We start from the raw sequence: 18,605 nt of genomic DNA, 5'->3' as shown, positions 1-18,605 counted from the left end.
CAAAAGTCAGGACCATTTTGGACAATATGGTGTCTCGTCAGCAGTCCGGCTTCATTGAACCAATGCTGGTGAACTCCGAGATGTTGTTTACAGGGGCATCTCACAGAGAGGGGCCCTTCCCTTCAGACACGTGGCGCTTCGCCAGAGTCGATTCCAGCCAAAGCGCTGCGATGTTTTACGCGAGGAGAGAGTTGTCAATCGGGCGCCTTGTCTGCTCGTTTATTTTAGAACGCGCAGATTTCTAATCCGTTCGAGGATAATCGAGTCCACACAGCCCCTGTGACCTCAACTAAGTTTGCATTTGCGATTAACCGTGGGGAAAGAGGCAGCGATGATGATGTGGTGTCGTGGCTGTGGTACAGTGATGTGTGTGTGTATGACGATGGGTGTGCGTGTGATGATCTGGAGTGTGTCTGTGTGTAATTGTGGTAATGGGCATGTGATGGTGACGGCCATGCGTGCCCTGCAGACGAACTGAGTGACCACCAGAACACGTTCTCCTACGTCATCATCAACCCAGGCCCCGACACCCCGCTCGCGTTACACGACATCGTGTGAGTTCACTCACACCTGTGGTACCACACTCGCACCTGTGGTACCACACTCGCACCTGTGGTACCACACTCGCACCTGTGGTACCACACTCGCACCTGTGGTACCACACTCACACTCACACCTGTGGTACCACACTCACACCTGTGGTACCACACTCACACTCACACCTGCGGTACCACACTCACACTCACACCTGTGGTACCACACTCGCACCTGTGGTACCACACTCACACCTGTGGTACCACACTCACACCTGTGGTACCACACTCGCACCTGTGGTACCGCACTCACACCTGTGGTACCACACTCACACTCACACCTGTGGTACCACACTCACACCTGTGGTACCACACTCACACTCACACCTGTGGTACCACACTCACACCTGTGGTACCACACACACCTGTGGTACCGCACTCACACCTGTGGTACCACACTCACACCTGTGGTACCACACTCACACCTGTGGTACCACACTCACACTCACACCTGTGGTACCACACTCACACTCACACCTGTGGTACCACACTCACACCTGTGGTACCACACTCACACCTGTGGTACCACACTCACACCTGTGCACTGTCTCTTGTCACCCTGATATGGCCCCCCTCCCCGATACCCACAGGTACCTGATCCGCCCGGACCCCCTGGCCAGCACGTTCTGCAGCACCCAGACACCCTGCACCTCACCCCCACCCTGCACCTCACCCCCACCCTGCACCTCACCCCCACCCTGCACCTCACCCCCACCCTGCACCTCACCCCCACCCTGCACCTCACCCCCACCCTGCACCTCACCCCCACCCTGCACCTCACCCCCACCCTGCACCTCACCCCCACCCCGCACCTCACCCCCACCCCGCACCTCACCCCCACCCCGCACCTCACCCCCACCCTGCACCTCACCCCCACCCCGCACCTCACCCCCACCCTGCACCTCACCCCCACCCTGCACCTCACCCCCACCCTGCACCTCACCCCCACCCTGCACCTCACCCCCACCCCGCACCTCACCCCCACCCTGCACCTCACCCCCACCCTGCACCTCACCCCCACCCTGCACCTCACCCCCACCCCGCACCTCACCCCCACCCCGCACCTCACCCCCACCCTGCACCTCACCCCCACCCCGCACCTCACCCCCACCCTGCACCTCACCCCCACCCCGCACCTCACCCCCACCCTGCACCTCACCAGCACTCTGGGCCTCACTGTTACCCTGCACCACCCAGGCTCCCTGCGCCACCACCAGCACCAACCAGGCACCCAGCGCCGCCCAGCCTCCCAGCAGGAGCAGCGAGTGCGAGCTGACGGAGCCGCACGACGAGACGCGCCTCTGACCGCCCCTCACCACCTGGCGGCGGGGCAAGGGCCGAGGAGCCGCGGCCCTCGGGTTTCATCGAATCTCTCGAGGGTGCAGGCGGTGCAACTGCCCCGTGGTCCACGCGTCGAAGGGGCCAGGCCACCACACGAGGAGGGGGCATTGGAGAGAGCGGGGGGGGGGCATTACATTTCTTGCACCAGGGCCCCCCACGCCGCAGTCGCGAAGCCACCCCCCCTCTCCCCCGATTGCTGCCCCCCCCCCCCCATCCACTACCCCCCCCCCCCCATTCACTACCCCCCCCTCCCCCGCCAGCCAAACCTTCACCCCGCCCCGGGGGAAGGCGCGGGCCGTGAAGGGGGGGGGGGCGGGAAGGGGGGGGGGCGTGAAGGGGGGGGCGTGAAGGGGGGGGGGCCATGAAGGGGGGGGCCGTGAAGGGGGGGGGGCCGTGAAGGGGGGGGGCCGTGAAGGGGGGGGGCCGTGAAGGGGGGGGGGCCGTGAAGGGGGGGGGGCGAACAAAGTGGACGCGCGACTTCTGCAGACGTCAGCGACTTGGGAGCACAACAACTCCCAGTGCCGCAAGTGGCGGGGCGAAGCGGGGGGGGGACTGTGGGGGGGGGGGGACTGTGGGGGGGGGACTGGGGAGGGGGGACTAGGGAGGGGGGACTGGGGAGGGGGGACTGGGGAGGGGGGACTGGGGAGGGGGGGGGGGACTGGGGGGGGGGACTGGGGGGATCACCGCGGCACCGCTGTCGGGTTCGTGGCTGCACGTGGTCCGAGCTGGTCACGTGTCGCTTGCCCAGGCAGCTGGGTGTACCACGTGGCTCGTCACGTGCTGGTTGAGCGCGACTGTCGAGGTTGCCACCTTCTTCCCTGGACGTCCATTCGACTGATGTCCATCAGTTCACGTGGCTCATGTGACTTGTTAATTAACTGTGTTCACGTGACCTTAGAAACGTTACAATTTTCGTCGGTATGTAAGTGTTCACGTGTATGGCTATTTAAGCGCCACATGCATACCTTGCTAATAACGTGTCCGCGTGACCATCCCGCTAATTAGGTGTTCATGTGCCTGTCCGGCGAATTTAGTTGACGTGCCTGACTAAATGTTGACGTTATTAGTTTCGTGTTCACGTGAATGGCTCATTGTTTACGTAATTGCCCAGCTAAGGGTCCGTCCATAAATGACGTCACGCACCTAGGGGGGGGAGGGGTCAGACATTTGTGACGATGTGTGACAGGGAGGGGGGGTGAGAAATGTGACGTCACATCAAAATGCGCAACTTTAAACAAATATAGACAACACGTTCTACTTTATTAAATAGACTTTTTAATAAATGTGTTCTCCTACAACATCAGAGTGCAGCGCCACATTAAATACGCACTACAATGGCAATAGTTTAAAGCGATTTGAAGCATGTTTTAGTTTTTTTGGGGGAAGGGGGGGCAGAGCTTTGTGACGTCATATTTGAGGGGGGGGGGGGTCAAAAATCGTCCAAAATCGCGTGACGTCATTTATGGACGACCCCTAATTACACGTTCACGTGACCGCCATGTAAATTGTTGAGGGAGCCGTCGTGGTAATTCGGTGTTCACGTGACCACCGTGGTAAGTGTTCACGTGACATTGGCAATTAAATGTTCAATGTGATCGTGTGGCGAAGTGGTCACGTGACTGCCCGGCTACATAAGTGTGCACGAGACCGTGCTGAGCAGGCAGCTCTGTTGACGCGCATGCAAACCCCGTTACACACACACACTACACACACTACACACACTCATATACACCCCGTTACACACACACACTACACACACTCATATACACCCCGTTACACACACACACTAGACACACACACTACACACACACATATACACCCCGTTACACACACACACTACACACACACACTACACACACTCATATACACCCCGTTACACACACACACTACACACACTTATATACACCCCGTTACACACACACACTACACACACTTATATACACCCCGTTACACACACACTGTTGTTACACACACACTACACACACACACTACACACACTTATATACACCCCGTTACACACACACTGTTGTTACACACACAAACTACACACACTCATATACCCTGTCACACACACACACTACACGCACACACTACACACATACACACTACACGCTCTCATATACCCCGTTACACACACACACTACACACACACACTACACACACTCATACACCCCGTTACACACACACACTAGACACACACACACTACACACACTCATATAACAACAACAACCGCCATTCGCCACTAAGTGGCGGTGACGTCACCACGACGCTTGTGCCAGGCCAAGTGCACCTTGAGGCCACGTAAAGTGTCGAACGCCCGCTGGCAGGAGGTCACGGGGGTACCACACACTACACACACCACACACACACACGCCCTGTTGTTACACACACACTCATACACCCCGTTACACACACTACACACACCACACACACACACGCCCTGTTGTTACACACACACTCATACACCCCGTTACACACACACTCATACACCCCGTTACACACACACCACACACACACACGCTCTGTTGTTACACACACACTCATACACCCCGTTACACACACACTCATACACCCCGTTACACACACTACACAGACCACACACACACGCTCTGTTGTTACACACACACTCATACACCCCGTTACACACACACTCATACACCCCGTTACACACACACCACACACACACACGCTCTGTTGTTACACACACACTCATACACCCCGTTACACACACACTCATACACCCCGTTACACACACACCACACACACACACGCTCTGTTGTTACACACACACTCATACGCCCCGTTACACACACACACACTACACTCATACACCCCGTTACACACACACCACACACACACACACGCTCTGTTGTTACACACACACTCATACACCCCGTTACACACACACACTCATACACCCCGTGACACACACTACACACACCACACACACACACGCCCTGTTGTTACACACACACTCATACACCCCGTGACACACTACACACACCACACACACACACGCCCTGTTGTTACACACACACTCATACACCCCGTTACACACACACACTCATACACCCCGTTACACACACTACACACACCACACACACACACTCATACACCCCGTTACACACACTACACACACCACACACACACTCATACACCCCGTTACACACACTACACACACCACACACACACTCATACACCCCGTTACACACACACACACTCATACACCCCGTTACACACACACACACTCATACACCCCGTTACACACACACACCACCCATACACCCCGTTACACACACTACACACCACACACACACACGCCCTGTTGTTACACACACACTCATACACCCCGTTACACACACACTCATACACCCCGTTACACACACTACACACACCACACACACACACGCCCTGTTGTTACACACACACTCATACACCCCGTTACACACACTACACACCACACACACACACGCTCTGTTGTTACACACACACTCATACACCCCGTTACACACACTACACACACCACACACACACCACACACACACACGCTCTGTTGTTACACACACACTCATACACCCCGTTACACACACACTCATACACCCCGTTACACACACTACACACACCACACACACACACGCTCTGTTGTTACACACACACTCATACACCCCGTTACACACACACTCATACACCCCGTTACACACACTACACACACCACACACACACACGCTCTGTTGTTACACACACACTCATACACCCCGTTACACACACACTCATACACCCCGTTACACACACTACACACACCACACACACACACGCTCTGTTGTTACACACACACTCATACACCCCGTTACACACACTACACACACCACACACACACACGCCCTGTTGTTACACACACACTCATACACCCCGTTACACACACTACACACACCACACACACACACGCTCTGTTGTTACACACACACTCATACACCCCGTTACACACACTACACACACCACACACACACACGCTCTGTTGTTACACACACACTCATACACCCCGTTACACACACTACACACACCACACACACACACGCCCTGTTGTTACACACACACTCATACACCCCGTTACACACACTACACACACCACACACACACACGCTCTGTTGTTACACACACACTCATACACCCCGTTACACACACTACACACACCACACACACACACGCTCTGTTGTTACACACACACTCATACACCCCGTTACACACACTACACACCACACACACACACGCCCTGTTGTTACACACACACTCATACACCCCGTTACACACACTACACACCACACACACACACGCCCTGTTGTTACACACACACTGCTGCCACCACGTGTCTGGCTACTCGCCTCGGGAAACGGATTCCCCTACAAGGGGGGCGGGGTGGGGGAGGAGGGCTTTGGGGGGTGACGCAGGGGGGGGGGGTGACGCAGGGGGGGGGATGACGCTGGAGGGGGGGGGTGTGACGCGGGGTGTGGGGGAGGGGCTAGGGATGCAACCCGCCCCTGCATCATCCGGACTCCACATGCTGAAGTCATCATCAACATCAACACTCGCGGCTTCTCCTCTTCACCATCATCATCGTCGCGCCTGTTTCCATATCGTTATATTCGCTAATCCACCGTAATCATAACCAGCATCAGCCCTGACTCATCATCGGCATCTACCCAGATTCATCAGCCGCTGCAAAGGAGGCATTATCACCACCACCATCACCACCACCACCACTCGCCGCTGACGCCGTCCTCGCTCCCGCGATGGCAGCGGATGACGGAGACGGAGACGCGCTCTACGGTGAGCAGCGGGGCCGGGTCGTCGTGGGGTCCACGTGGGTCGGGTGGGTCCGGGTGGGTCCGGTGGGTCCGGGTGGGTCTGGGTGGGAACCAAGACGGTCGGTCTTGATGGGGCTGTTGGGTCATGACGCGTGGTGATGTGTGCTGATGGGACCTGGCTGGACCAGGTGAACTCTTGCATAGCCCCTCCTTTACAAGTCCTTGGTGGGGAAGCCCTGCAAGGGTACCCCGTTGTCTAGAGCCTCATCTAGCAGTGGGTCGCTTGAAGGCCGTGTACTTCTGTGATTCCCTATGGAGCGCTCTATGCGGCCATCATCAGCCAGGATCAGTGCATTGCTGGATGAAGGTCTCCCCCCCGCCTCGCCTCTGCGACCTCTCCGGAGCCTGCGACGGTCAACACCGCACCCTCAGTGCGGTGTTGCACCACACACAGACATCCTACTGATGGGACACAGCACGCAGACATCCTACTGATGGGACACAGCACGCAGACATCCTACTGATGGGACACCATACACAGACATCCTACTGATGAGACACCACACACAGACATCCTACTGATGAGACACCACACACAGACATCCTACTGATGAGACACTGCACACATACATCCTACTGATGGGATACTGGAATGTCGATCCTGGTCTAGAGTTTGCTCGTGTTGAAGCAATGCTGCTCACACGATGCACGGGGCCGTGTGGCTGATGGTGGGATGTGTAAATGAATGTCGATGTGGAGGGGCTGTTGTGTGAAGGAGGCGTGATCATGGCTGCTTCTCTGCATTGCGGGCCTGTGTAGTGATGCGTGTCGCATCTGCGTGTACAGTCGGGGGGGGGGCAGTAGGAGGACTCTGCTATCATCATGTACCCCGTGATTCCGAGTTGATCTGCTGGGTCAAGTCGCGTGAGCACAACGCCGATGTGTGTCGTGGACCCTCCTCCACCACACGCAGCCGAATAAATAAAGCTGTCACGTGAACAAATGCACTTTTACTGATCATTGACCAAGAGTGATCCACATCGTTTAATGCCTGCATCGGTAAATGTTTAAACGCCTTGTGAGTCGTAGCAATTGTCGCGAAATCCCCGCGTGTTGAGCCCTGACCCCAACCCGCCCAGTGTTTGTTCAAGGCAGAAGCTACGGGAGGCCTCTTGACAAGACGTGTCACACGCCAGCCGCTTGTGGCTCAGTCCTGGCCAGCGCAACATGCCGTGACGGGAGAGATGGCGCCAGTCCACTGCTGGATGAGGGGCCACCCCGGGCGACGGGTCGTAGGGAAGTCATTTGACCATACTTCACCACGATGGTCAGTGCACGGTGGTGAAGGGGTTGGTGTGATCTTGGCCGGTTCAGATGTGCGGCTTATATAATTCGCCACCGATTGTTAGCCGTAACCAGGAATCTAATTTGGCCTGTTTGTTTTATAACGGAGTGCGCTAACCAATGCGCCACCGCTCCACGTGTGAGTTTGTGTGTTCTACAGCTGAGCTCCAGCGTGAGTGTGTGCGAGTGGATGGAAGCGAGTGGATGGAAGTGCGCGTGTGGCCTTCATCGGAGCTGGCTAACAGCACTCGCCCCAGCAGTGTGTGTTGGGGGGGGGGGGTCTGTGTGGAGTCTGCACGATCCACCCTCATTGTGCACCGCGTCCCTCCGTGTTCTCCGGTTTCCTCCTCGCTTGCGAACCGCGCCCTCCCCGCCCTCCCCACGCCCCCGCCAACTGCGGCAACTTGGCAGGGCCCTCTTGAAACATGAGTCCCGAGACTCAGTGAGGCTCTACTCGGTAAACAACACTAAACCACCTTGAGATCGTCTCACTGAGTCTCAAGACTCGTGCTCAGGAGGGTCCCGCTACATTGGCATCGGCGAGAGTCGCCGTCACGCGGCTCACGAGGGTCTCCCTCTCGGGATGGCTTCATGGTCCCTCTCGCTCTACCGCTATTTCTGGCCGTCATCTCGTAGATTGGTGACTTGGGAGGAATCTGTGCGTGATTTCTCAAGCCGAGCAGTTAAAAGCAGGATGGCAGGCGCCCCACATCGCCACCACGCACCGGTATCCGCAGCGCTCTCAGCAGCGGCAGCAGCAACAGGAGCAGCAGGAGCAGCAGCAGCTACAGCGCTCTCAGCAGCAGCTGTAGCTGCAGCAGCACTCTCAGCTGCAGCAGCAGCTTCAGCGCTCTCAGCAGCAGCTGTAGCTGCAGCAGCACTCTCAGCTGCAGCAGCAGCAGCTTCAGCGCTCTCAGCAGCAGCTGTAGCTGCAGCAGCACTCTCAGCTGCAGCAGCAGCAGCAGCTTCAGCGCTCTCAGCGCCGCTGCTGCTGCTGCAGCTGCTGCTGGAGGAGCGGAGGCGGCGGCGGTGCCACAGCTCCCGCGTGGCTCTGCGGACCCGGCGAACCGAGTTCAATTCCCGCTCGCGGCTAACACCGGTGACAGTGATTGAATCGGTTCTGGGCCGTGCCTAGGTTGACCCAGCCTCAAATTAGAACCTGTGTAAAGATCGCCACTAGGGAGACGAAGGTGGCCGGGTATGGTGCTGCCCTCCCACCCTCTCGTGTGCCGTGCCGGCCTCAACGTGCGCTCACGGCGCTCGCCCCGACAGTCCGGGCCGCCCCCACGGGGCGTCGCTACCCTGGCGGTGTCGGTGGTGGTGGTGACCGTGCGAGCACTCGCGCCAGAACTAACAGCAGCAGCAGCGCCATAGGCACTACCAACACACCGGCATCAATCCTCACTCTTAGCATGCACAATAACACGACCCTCAAGTCGAACGCTGCTAACGCAGGGCGAAGCCGGCCCCACCCCTCACCCACCCCGACCTTCACAGAGCCGAGACCCCCTCACCAAACCGGCACCACAATGAGTCGGCAGATCCCCCCCTCCACGTGTTGGTCTCTCCGCGAAAAAGACTATCAACATATTTAACACATCCCATCAGCCTCGCACTTGGCCCTCTGTGTGAGTGGATCTTGACAGCAGCGTGTGGCTCAACACAAGCAGACCGGTTGTGACATTCACTGTCTCAACGTGCGAATCGCATGATGCAATAAGTCGGAGCGACTGTAATGACTGCAGCTCGCTTTTAATGATTACATGTTCACGATGCCCCCTGTTTAATCGTTGCCTCCGCTGACGATGACCACCAAGCTGAGCCTCAGCCTGCTCGTGCCGTGAGTCGCGACTTGCCCCCCCCCCCATCACGCTGTGGGCGGCGGGCGCGTGCCCCGAGTGTGTGGGTCGTGTAGCGGTGACCTGCCCGGGCTCGATTCCCGCTCACGGCCAACACCGGTGACGACTCTCTGAACCGGTCCTGGGCCTCCCCTAGATCTACTTAGCCTCAAATGAGGTGCGATGTGTGAACATCGGCACTGGCAAGACAAAGGCGGCCGGGCGTGGTGTTGGGCAACCCACCCCCTCGTGTGCCGTGCCGGCCTTCATAGGTGCTCGCTAACAGCACTTGCCCCAACAGTCTGTCCCAGGCTACACGGGGGATCTTTGTCTTTGGGTATAAGAGTGTATACCAACTCGCTAACAGCACTTGCTCCAACAGTATGGTAAACACTGCAGCGGGCTCTTTGTCTTTGTAGTGGATTCAGCCTGTGCGGGGGTGAGACTGTATGTGTGTGAGGCTGTGTGTGTGTGAGGCTGTGTGTGTGGTGAGACTGTGTGTGTGTGAGACTGTGTGTGTAGTGAGACTGTGTGTGTAGTGAGACTGTGTGTGTGTGAGGCTGTGTGTGTGTGAGGCTGTGTGTGTGAGACTGTGTGTGTGTGAGGCTGTGTGTGTGTGTGAGGCTGTGTGTGTGTGAGGCTGTGTGTGTGTGAGGCTGTGTGTGTGTGAGACTGTGTGTGTGTGAGGCTGTGTGTGTGGTGAGACTGTGTGTGTGTGAGACTGTGTGTGTAGTGAGACTGTGTGTGGTGAGACTGTGTGTGTGTGAGGCTGTGTGTGTGTGAGGCTGTGTGTGTGTGAGGCTGTGTGTGTGAGACTGTGTGTGTGATGAGACTGTGTGTGGTGGTGAGACTGTGTGTGGTGAGACTGTGTGTGTGTGAGACGGTGTGTGGTGAGACTGTGTGTGGTGAGACTGTGTGTGTGTGAGGCTGTGTGTGTGGTGAGACTGTGTGTGTGTGAGGCTGTGTGTGTGTGAGACTGTGTGTGTGATGAGACTGTGTGTGGTGAGACTGTGTGTGTGTGTGAGGCTGTGTGTGTGGTGAGACTGTGTGTGTGGTGAGACTGTGTGTGTGAGGCTGTGTGTGTGGTGAGACTGTGTGTGTGGTGAGACTGTGTGTGTGGTGAGACTGTGTGTGTGTGTGAGGCTGTGTGTGTGGTGAGACTGTGTGTGTGGTGAGACTGTGTGTGTGGTGAGACTGTGTGTGTGGTGAGACTGTGTGTGTGGTGAGACTGTGTGTGTGGTGAGACTGTGTGTGTGGTGAGACTGTGTGTGTGTGTGAGGCTGTGTGTGTGGTGAGACTGTGTGTGTGTGAGGCTGTGTGTGTGGTGAGACTGTGTGTGTGGTGAGACTGTGTGTGTTGAGGCTGTGTGTGTGTGAGGCTGTGTGTGTGTGAGACTGTGTGTGGTGAGTCTGTGTGTGTGTGAGACTGTGTGTGTGGTGAGGCTGAGCGTGTGTAATGAGACTGTGTGTGTGAGGCTGTGTGTGTGTGAGACTGTGTGTGTGGTGAGTCTGTGTGTGTGTGAAACTGTGTGTGTGGTGAGGCTGAGTGTTTGGTGAGACTGTGTGTAATGAGACTGTGTGTGTGTTGAGTCTGTGTGTGTGTGAGTCTGTGTGTGTGTTGAGGTTGTTTATGTGGTGAGGCTGAGTGGGGGTGGAGCTGTCGCTGGGGCCGTTAGCGGAGCCGGACCGCGAGAGCGGAAACGAAGCCGGGGGGAGGGAGGTGGGTGAGGAACCTTGACGGAGAGCGCTGATGGGTGAGGGAGTGATGGGTGAGTGATGGGTGAGTGATGGGTGAGGGAGTGATGGGTGAGTGATGGGTGAGTGATGGGTGAGTGATGGGTGAGGGAGTGATGGGTGAGTGATGGGTGAGGGAGTGATGGGTGAGTGAGTGATGGGTGAGGTAGTGATGGGTGAGTGATGGGTGAGGGAGTGATGGGGGAAGGAGTGATGGGTGAGTGATGGGTGAGGGAGTGATGGGGGAGGGAGTGATGGGGGAGGGAGTGATGGGTGAGGGAGTGATGGGGGAGGGAGTGATGGGGGAGGGAGTGATGGGGGAGGGAGTGATGGGTGAGGGAGTGATGGGGGAGATAGTGATGGGTGAGGGAGTGATGGGGGAGGGAGTGATGGGGGAGGGAGTGATGGGGGAGGGAGTGATGGGGGAGGGAGTGATGGGGGAGGGAGTGATGGGGGAGGGAGTGATGGGGGAGGGAGTGATGGGGGAGGGAGTGATGGGTGAGGGAGTGATGGGTGAGGGAGTGATGGGGGAGGGAGTGATGGGTGAGGGAGTGATGGGGGAGGGAGTGATGGGGGAGGGAGTGATGGGGGAGGGAGTGATGGGGGAGGGAGTGATGGGGGAGGGAGTGGTGGGGGAGGGAGTGGTGGGGGAGGGAGTGGTGGGGGAGGGAGTGGTGGGGGAGGGAGTGGTGGGGGAGGGAGTGGTGGGGGAGGGAGTGATGGGGGAGGGAGTGGTGGGGGAGGGAGTGGTGGGGGAGGGAGTGGTGGGGGAGGGAGTGGTGGGGGAGGGAGTGGTGGGGGAGGGAGTGGTGGGGGAGGGAGTGGTGGGGGAGGGAGTGGTGGGGGAGGGAGTGGTGGGGGAGGGAGTGGTGGGGGAGGGAGTGGTGGGGGAGGGAGTGATGGGGGAGGGAGTGATGGGGGAGGGAGTGATGGGGGAGGGGCACCTCCAGCGGCAGCTGCCCTGTGACACGGAGGTCGGTGCGACTGGAGAGTCGTTCATGGATGAGTCTGTCTGGCTCAAGCAGTGTCGTTTACATTCAAGGTGTTCACATTCCCCTCATTCATACTTTATTAAAACATTCAGTCTGCAATTCACTCTGCCTACTCATCCATTCTGCTCATTCACTCTCGTGCAGAGGAAGTGAGTCAGTGAGAGGGAGGGAGTCGGTATTGGTGACTGAGTCAGGGAGGGAGTGAGGAGGAAAGGGGCAGGGTAGAGAGGGAGGGAGGGTGTGTGTGCAGGTGAGTGGGAGGGAGGGAGGGTGTGGGTGCAGCTGAGTGGGAGGGAGGGTGTGGGTGAGAGGGAGGGAGGGAGGGTGTGGGTGCAGGTGAGTGAGAGGGAGGGGGTGGGTGAGAGGGAGGGAGGGAGGGTGTGGGTGCAGGTGAGTGAGAGGGAGGGTATGGGTGCAGGTGAGTGGGAGGGAGGGAGGGTGTGGGTGCAGGTGAGTGGGAGGGAGGGAGGGTGTGGGTGCAGCTGAGTGGGTGGGAGGGAGGGTGTGTGTGCAGGTGAGTGGGAGGGAGGGAGGGTGTGTGTGCAGCTGAGTGGGAGGGAGGGTGTGGGTGGAGGTGAGTGGGAGGGCTCGGCAGAACCGGAATCTCCGCTCTCCGAGTCGTCGCTGCCCGGCGCAGGTCGCGGCGCTATTCGCCACAGGAGCTCGCAGACTGCCTCCGCCGCGCTCTCGGCGCCTGAAAGCGGCCATGGCGGACTCGGACTACGGTGAGGGGCCCTGCGGGGAGCGCGACCCGGGCGGAGGGACGAGGGAGGGACGAGGAAGGGGGTCGGGCAGGAAGGGGGTCAGGCAGGGAGGGGGTCGGGCAGGGAGGGGGTCAGGCAGGGAGGGGGTCAGGCAGGGAGGGGGTCGGGCAGGGAGGGGGTCGGGCAGGGAGGCACCCGGCCTGACCGCCGAGGGAGTTCTCGGCCACATCATCCACCACCTCCTCGATATCATCGTCATCATCGTCGTCGTCACCCAGTAAACAAGGACACGTCGGCCCAACGTGCTCCTCTCGGTGCGGGTCCCAGCGCGTCTCTGCCTCGCTGCTGCTGCTGCTGCTGTGTCGCTGCTGCTGCTGCTGTGTCGCTGCTGCTGCTGCTGCTGTGTCGCTGCTGCTGCTGCTGTGTCGCTGCTGCTGCTGCTGCTGTGTCGCTGCTGCTGCTGCTGTGTCGCTGCTGCTGCTGCTGCTGTGTCGCTGCTGCTGCTGCTGCTGTGTCGCTGCTGCTGCTGTGTCGCTGCTGCTGCTGTGTCGCTGCTGCTGCTGTGTCGCTGCTGCTGCTGTGTCGCTGCTGCTGCTGTGTCGCTGCTGCTGCTGTGTCGCTGCTGCTGCTGTGTCGCTGCTGCTGCTGTGTCGCTGCTGCTGCTGCTGCTGCGTCGCTGCTGCTGCGTCGCTGCTGCTGTGTCGCTGCTGCGTCGCTGCTGCTGCTGCGTCGCTGCTGCTGCTGCTGCGTCGCTGCTGCTGCTGCGTCGCTGCTGCTGCTGCTGCTGTGTCGCTGCTGCTGCTGCTGTGTCGCTGCTGCTGCTTTGCGTGAGAGGCCGCGCCTGTCGCCGCAGGTAGACGATGAGAGGAGCTCACCTGGAGGATGCACGACCCCCCCCTCCCCGCGGTGTGTGTGAGTCCTCCTGCGCGTGGCGGCGGGGAGCGCCGCATTGCGCTACGAATCGGGCTCGCGGCCGGTTTTAGTGACGGCATATATATGAACCGGTCCTGGCCTCTCTCCTAGGTCGACTCTGCCTTAAATGAGTACCTGGTGTGGTGTGCAAACATCAGAACTGTGAAGACAAAGGCGGCCGGACGTGGCGTTGGCCATCACTGGGTTGTCTTGCCAGACTTGAGATGTGCTGGTTTTTGCACTTGTCCTAGCAGTCTGTTAAGGCTAGAGGGGCATCTTTGTCTTTATTATATATCAGCCCCCCTTTCACTTTGTGTGTCAAAGCGATGTTCTGCTCAAATGAGCTTTGATGCAATGGTGCTCATGTCCCATTTACACCTGAGCCAGTGGTGCGAACTCCACGTTGCTATGGCGGGGACGAGTTTATTAATAGGGCAACCGCTGCTGGCTACCCCACAAAGTCATACTCATTTTATTGACCCCGGGATGATGATGGGCTGAGTCAACTTCCCCAGCCAGGAGTTGAAGTCGCGACCTTCCGACGGCGGTCCGCTCAATCGATCGCTGAGACACCTCCCCTCGGACGCGCTGGCGGCGCGCGCACGGCACTCTCCATTTTTAGAGTGCCCACTGAGGCGCACACACCGACACACACACACACACCGACACACACACAGACACACACACACACACCGACACACACACACACCGACACACACACACACCGGCACACACACACACAGACACACACACCGACACACACACACACACACACCCACACCGACACACACACACAGACACACACACAGACACACACACCGACACACACACACACACCGACACACACACCGACACACACACCCACACACACACCGACACACACACACACAGACACACACACACACAGACACACAGACACACACACACCGACACACACACACAGACACACACACACCGACACACACAACAACCGCCATTTGCCACTAAGTGGCGGTAACGTCACCACGACGCTTGTGCCAGGCCAAGTGCACCTTGAGGCCACGTGAAGTGTCGAACGCCCGCTGGCAGGAGGTCACGAGGCAGACCCAGGTGCCACGGGTCGACTGACCGAGATGACCGAGATGACTGACTGATGCACCACCTGTGCCCCCTACTGTACCAACTCGCTGTGCTTTAGCCACCCGGCGCTCCGCTCGTTGTTGTGAGCGTCGCTCCTCCGCCCTCCGTTGTTGTTGGAGGGCGACTGCCTCCAACTGCCCAGTAGCGTCCATCACGAGCCTCCTCCACAGAGGCCGATCTTGACACCGCTGGTACCAGTCATCGGCAAGTCCACTCAACTCCACGTCCTCCTGTACCACATCACTCCATCTCTTCTCTAGCCCGTGCCGCGCCCGTTTAGCCCCCTCTATCCGGCCGAACAAAAGTCGTTTAGGCAAGTGGTGGCTGGGCATGCGGGCTACATGACCCAGCCAACGCAGCCTTGCCTGCCGGAGGAGCTCATCGATGGGACTTTGCCCAAATCTTTTAAGGACTTGTGAGCTCCTCACACAATCCAGCCTGGTTAAACCCAGGATGGATCGTAGGCAGGCCAGCCTAAATGTTTCCAAACGGCGAAGATGCTCCATTAGGGGGGTCCACGAAGCTTCGTGCGGAGCGACAGACCAGGTAGCTTCCACACAGCGTTACGCAACCGATGACAAGATATTGCCGCTCGACTGATTCGGAGTGAGACCTCTGCTGATAAACTGGAGCCACCTCCCACACACGCACGCACACACACACACACGCGCACACACACACACACTAGATGCACACGCACACGCGCACACTCACGCACACACTCACGCACACACGGGGTTTGCTTCCACGTGCCCGCCGCTGTCTGCACGCGACACAAACGCGTGTTGGGAATGTGATCTGGCGATGGGTGTGTGCCAAGCGATGCGTGGAGAGAAAGGAGTGTCCACTGCTATTGGTGTAGCGAGAGCTATACTGGATGTGGTGTGCGGGGTGAGTGTGTACTCTCCGGGTAGGCTCTAGGAGGTGGGCACGTACGTGCGCTCGAGCTGTGGCTAGTCGCCAGGCGTGATTGGTCGCCATCGCGAGGTGTGTACCGCCGGAATGTGGCGTGCCGAGTTGAGGCCAGGCGGGACACTCTGTGCACAATGAGGAGGCCTGTGCCGAGTTGAGGCCAGGCGGGACACTCTGTGCACAATGAGGAGGCCTGTGCCGAGCACTGCACTCGGGCCAACAATCCATTCCAGCAGACGCCGTTACAATCACAGACACCCACTCACCACCCACCTATCAGCTGACTCGCATTCACACCCATCCACTCACTCGCCCATCCACTGAATCACTTCGTCACTAACTCGCACACAAACCTACTTACCAACTCCGAAGACAAAGATCCCCCGTGTAGCCTTAACAGACTTGGTGCAAGTGCTGTTAGCGAGCACCTGTGAAGGCCGGTTAGGCACCGAGAGGGTGGGTGGCCAGCACCACGCCCAACCGCCTTTGTCTCACTCGTGGCCATGTTTACACACCGCACCAAGTACTCATTTTAGGCTGAGTCGACCTAGGGGAGGCCCAGGACCGGTTCAGATAATTGTCACTTGTGTTGGCCGTGAGCGGGAATCGAACTCGGGTTGCCGGGTTCGTAGCGCAGCGTTAGCACCGTTTGCTACATACGGTGCGAAAGAAGTTCTACAAACACTCACTCACCCACCCACTCCACATCTCAAAGAGAGGGTCCTTGTCTATAACTGCTGGCAGTTGACCAGCACGTGCTCAAGCAAGTCTGACTGATGATGAGACACTGTGGACACCCGTCCAGAGTTTGCATGTTTGAATCAATGCTGCTGAAATGATGTATTCCCAGAAGGTCGTGTGTGGCTGATTTAACGTGTAAAAAATACTTACGAGTTTCATGTGGAGAGACGGATATGTGAAAGAGCCGTCTTGTCTGCTTCACGATTGTCACTCTGTCATTTGATCGCTCACTAACTCACCCCCACCCACTTCTTCACCCACTCCATAACTACTCACTCGCCCACCCACTTCTTCACCCACTCCATAACTACTCACTCGCCAACCCACTTATTCACCCACTCCATAACTACTCACTCGCCAACCCACTTATTCACCCACTCCATAACTACTCACTCGCCCACCCACTTATTCACCCACTCCATAACTACTCACTCGCCAACCCACTTATTCACCCACTCCATAACTACTCACTCGCCAACCCACTTATTCACCCACTCCATAACTACTCACTCGCCCACCCACTTATTCACCCACTCCATAACTACTCACTCGCCAACCCACTTCTTCACCCACTCCATAACTACTCACTCGCCAACCCACTTATTCACCCACTCCATAACTACTCACTCGCCCACCCACTTCTTCACCCACTCCATAACTACTCACTCGCCCACCCACTTCTTCACCCACTCCATAACTACTCACTCGCCCACCCACTTCTTCACCCACTCCATAACTACTCACTCGCCAACCCACTTATTCACCCACTCCATAACTACTCACTCGCCCACCCACTTATTCACCCACTCCATAACTACTCACTCGCCAACCCACTTATTCACCCACTCCATAACTACTCACTCGCCCACCCACTTATTCACCCACTCCATAACTACTCACTCACCAACCCACTTATTCACCCACTCCATAACTACTCACTCGCCCACCCACTTATTCACCCACTCCATAACTACTCACTCGCCAACCCACTTATTCACCCACTCCATAACTACTCACTCGCCAACCCACTTATTCACCCACTCCATAACTACTCACTCGCCCACCCACTTATTCACCCACTCCATAACTACTCACTCGCCCACCCACTTATTCACCCACTCCATAACTACTCACTCGCCAACCCACTTATTCACCCACTCCATAACTACTCACTCGCCCACCCACTTATTCACCCACTCCATAACTACTCACTCGCCCACCCACTTATTCACCCACTCCATAACTACTCACTCGCCAACCCACTTATTCACCCACTCCATAACTACTCACTCGCCAACCCACTTATTCACCCACTCCATAACTACTCACTCGCCAACCCACTTATTCACCCACTCCATAACTACTCACTCACCAACCCACTTATTCACCCACTCCATAACTACTCACTCGCCAACCCACTTATTCACCCACTCCATAACTACTCACTCGCCAACCCACTTATTCACCCACTCCATAACTACTCACTCACCAACCCACTTATTCACCCACTCCATAACTACTCACTCGCCAACCCACTTATTCACCCACTCCATAACTACTCACTCGCCAACCC

The 18,605-nt window shown here is 57.6% G+C and overlaps 2 protein-coding genes across 7 annotated transcripts in view; both read left to right on the top strand.

Annotated features, from left to right (window-relative positions):
* Positions 1 to 2,139, top strand: part of LOC144937783 (potassium channel subfamily T member 2-like) — a 33,025-nt gene extending 30,886 nt beyond the window's left edge. For 4 of the 5 annotated variants that reach the window (XM_078865234.1, XM_078865232.1, XM_078865231.1 and 1 more), the window contains 2 exons: positions 470 to 554; positions 1,184 to 2,138. In XM_078865234.1, the coding sequence (XP_078721360.1) occupies positions 470 to 554; positions 1,184 to 1,898 (800 nt within the window). In that variant the 3' untranslated portion in view covers positions 1,899 to 2,138. Of the gene's footprint in view, positions 1 to 469; positions 555 to 1,183 lie in introns of all 5 variants that reach the window. The other variant, XM_078865233.1, reaches the window with a different exon arrangement.
* A 4,284-nt stretch (positions 2,140 to 6,423) lies between these two features.
* Positions 6,424 to 18,605, top strand: part of LOC144937782 (choline transporter-like protein 2) — a 34,784-nt gene continuing 22,602 nt past the window's right edge. For both annotated transcript variants that reach the window (XM_078865230.1, XM_078865229.1), the window contains exon 1: positions 6,424 to 6,759. In XM_078865230.1, coding sequence (XP_078721356.1) covers positions 6,723 to 6,759 — 37 coding nt within the window. In that variant the 5' untranslated portion in view covers positions 6,424 to 6,722. The remainder of the gene's footprint in view (positions 6,760 to 18,605) is intronic.

The sequence above is a fragment of the Lampetra fluviatilis genome, chromosome 20, assembly GCF_964198595.1.
Source record: "Lampetra fluviatilis chromosome 20, kcLamFluv1.1, whole genome shotgun sequence".
In the NCBI taxonomy this organism is placed as follows: Eukaryota; Metazoa; Chordata; class Hyperoartia; order Petromyzontiformes; family Petromyzontidae; genus Lampetra; species Lampetra fluviatilis.
The sequence above is the reverse complement of the archived record's forward strand: the minus strand, read 5'-3'. Positions and strand labels throughout refer to the sequence as shown.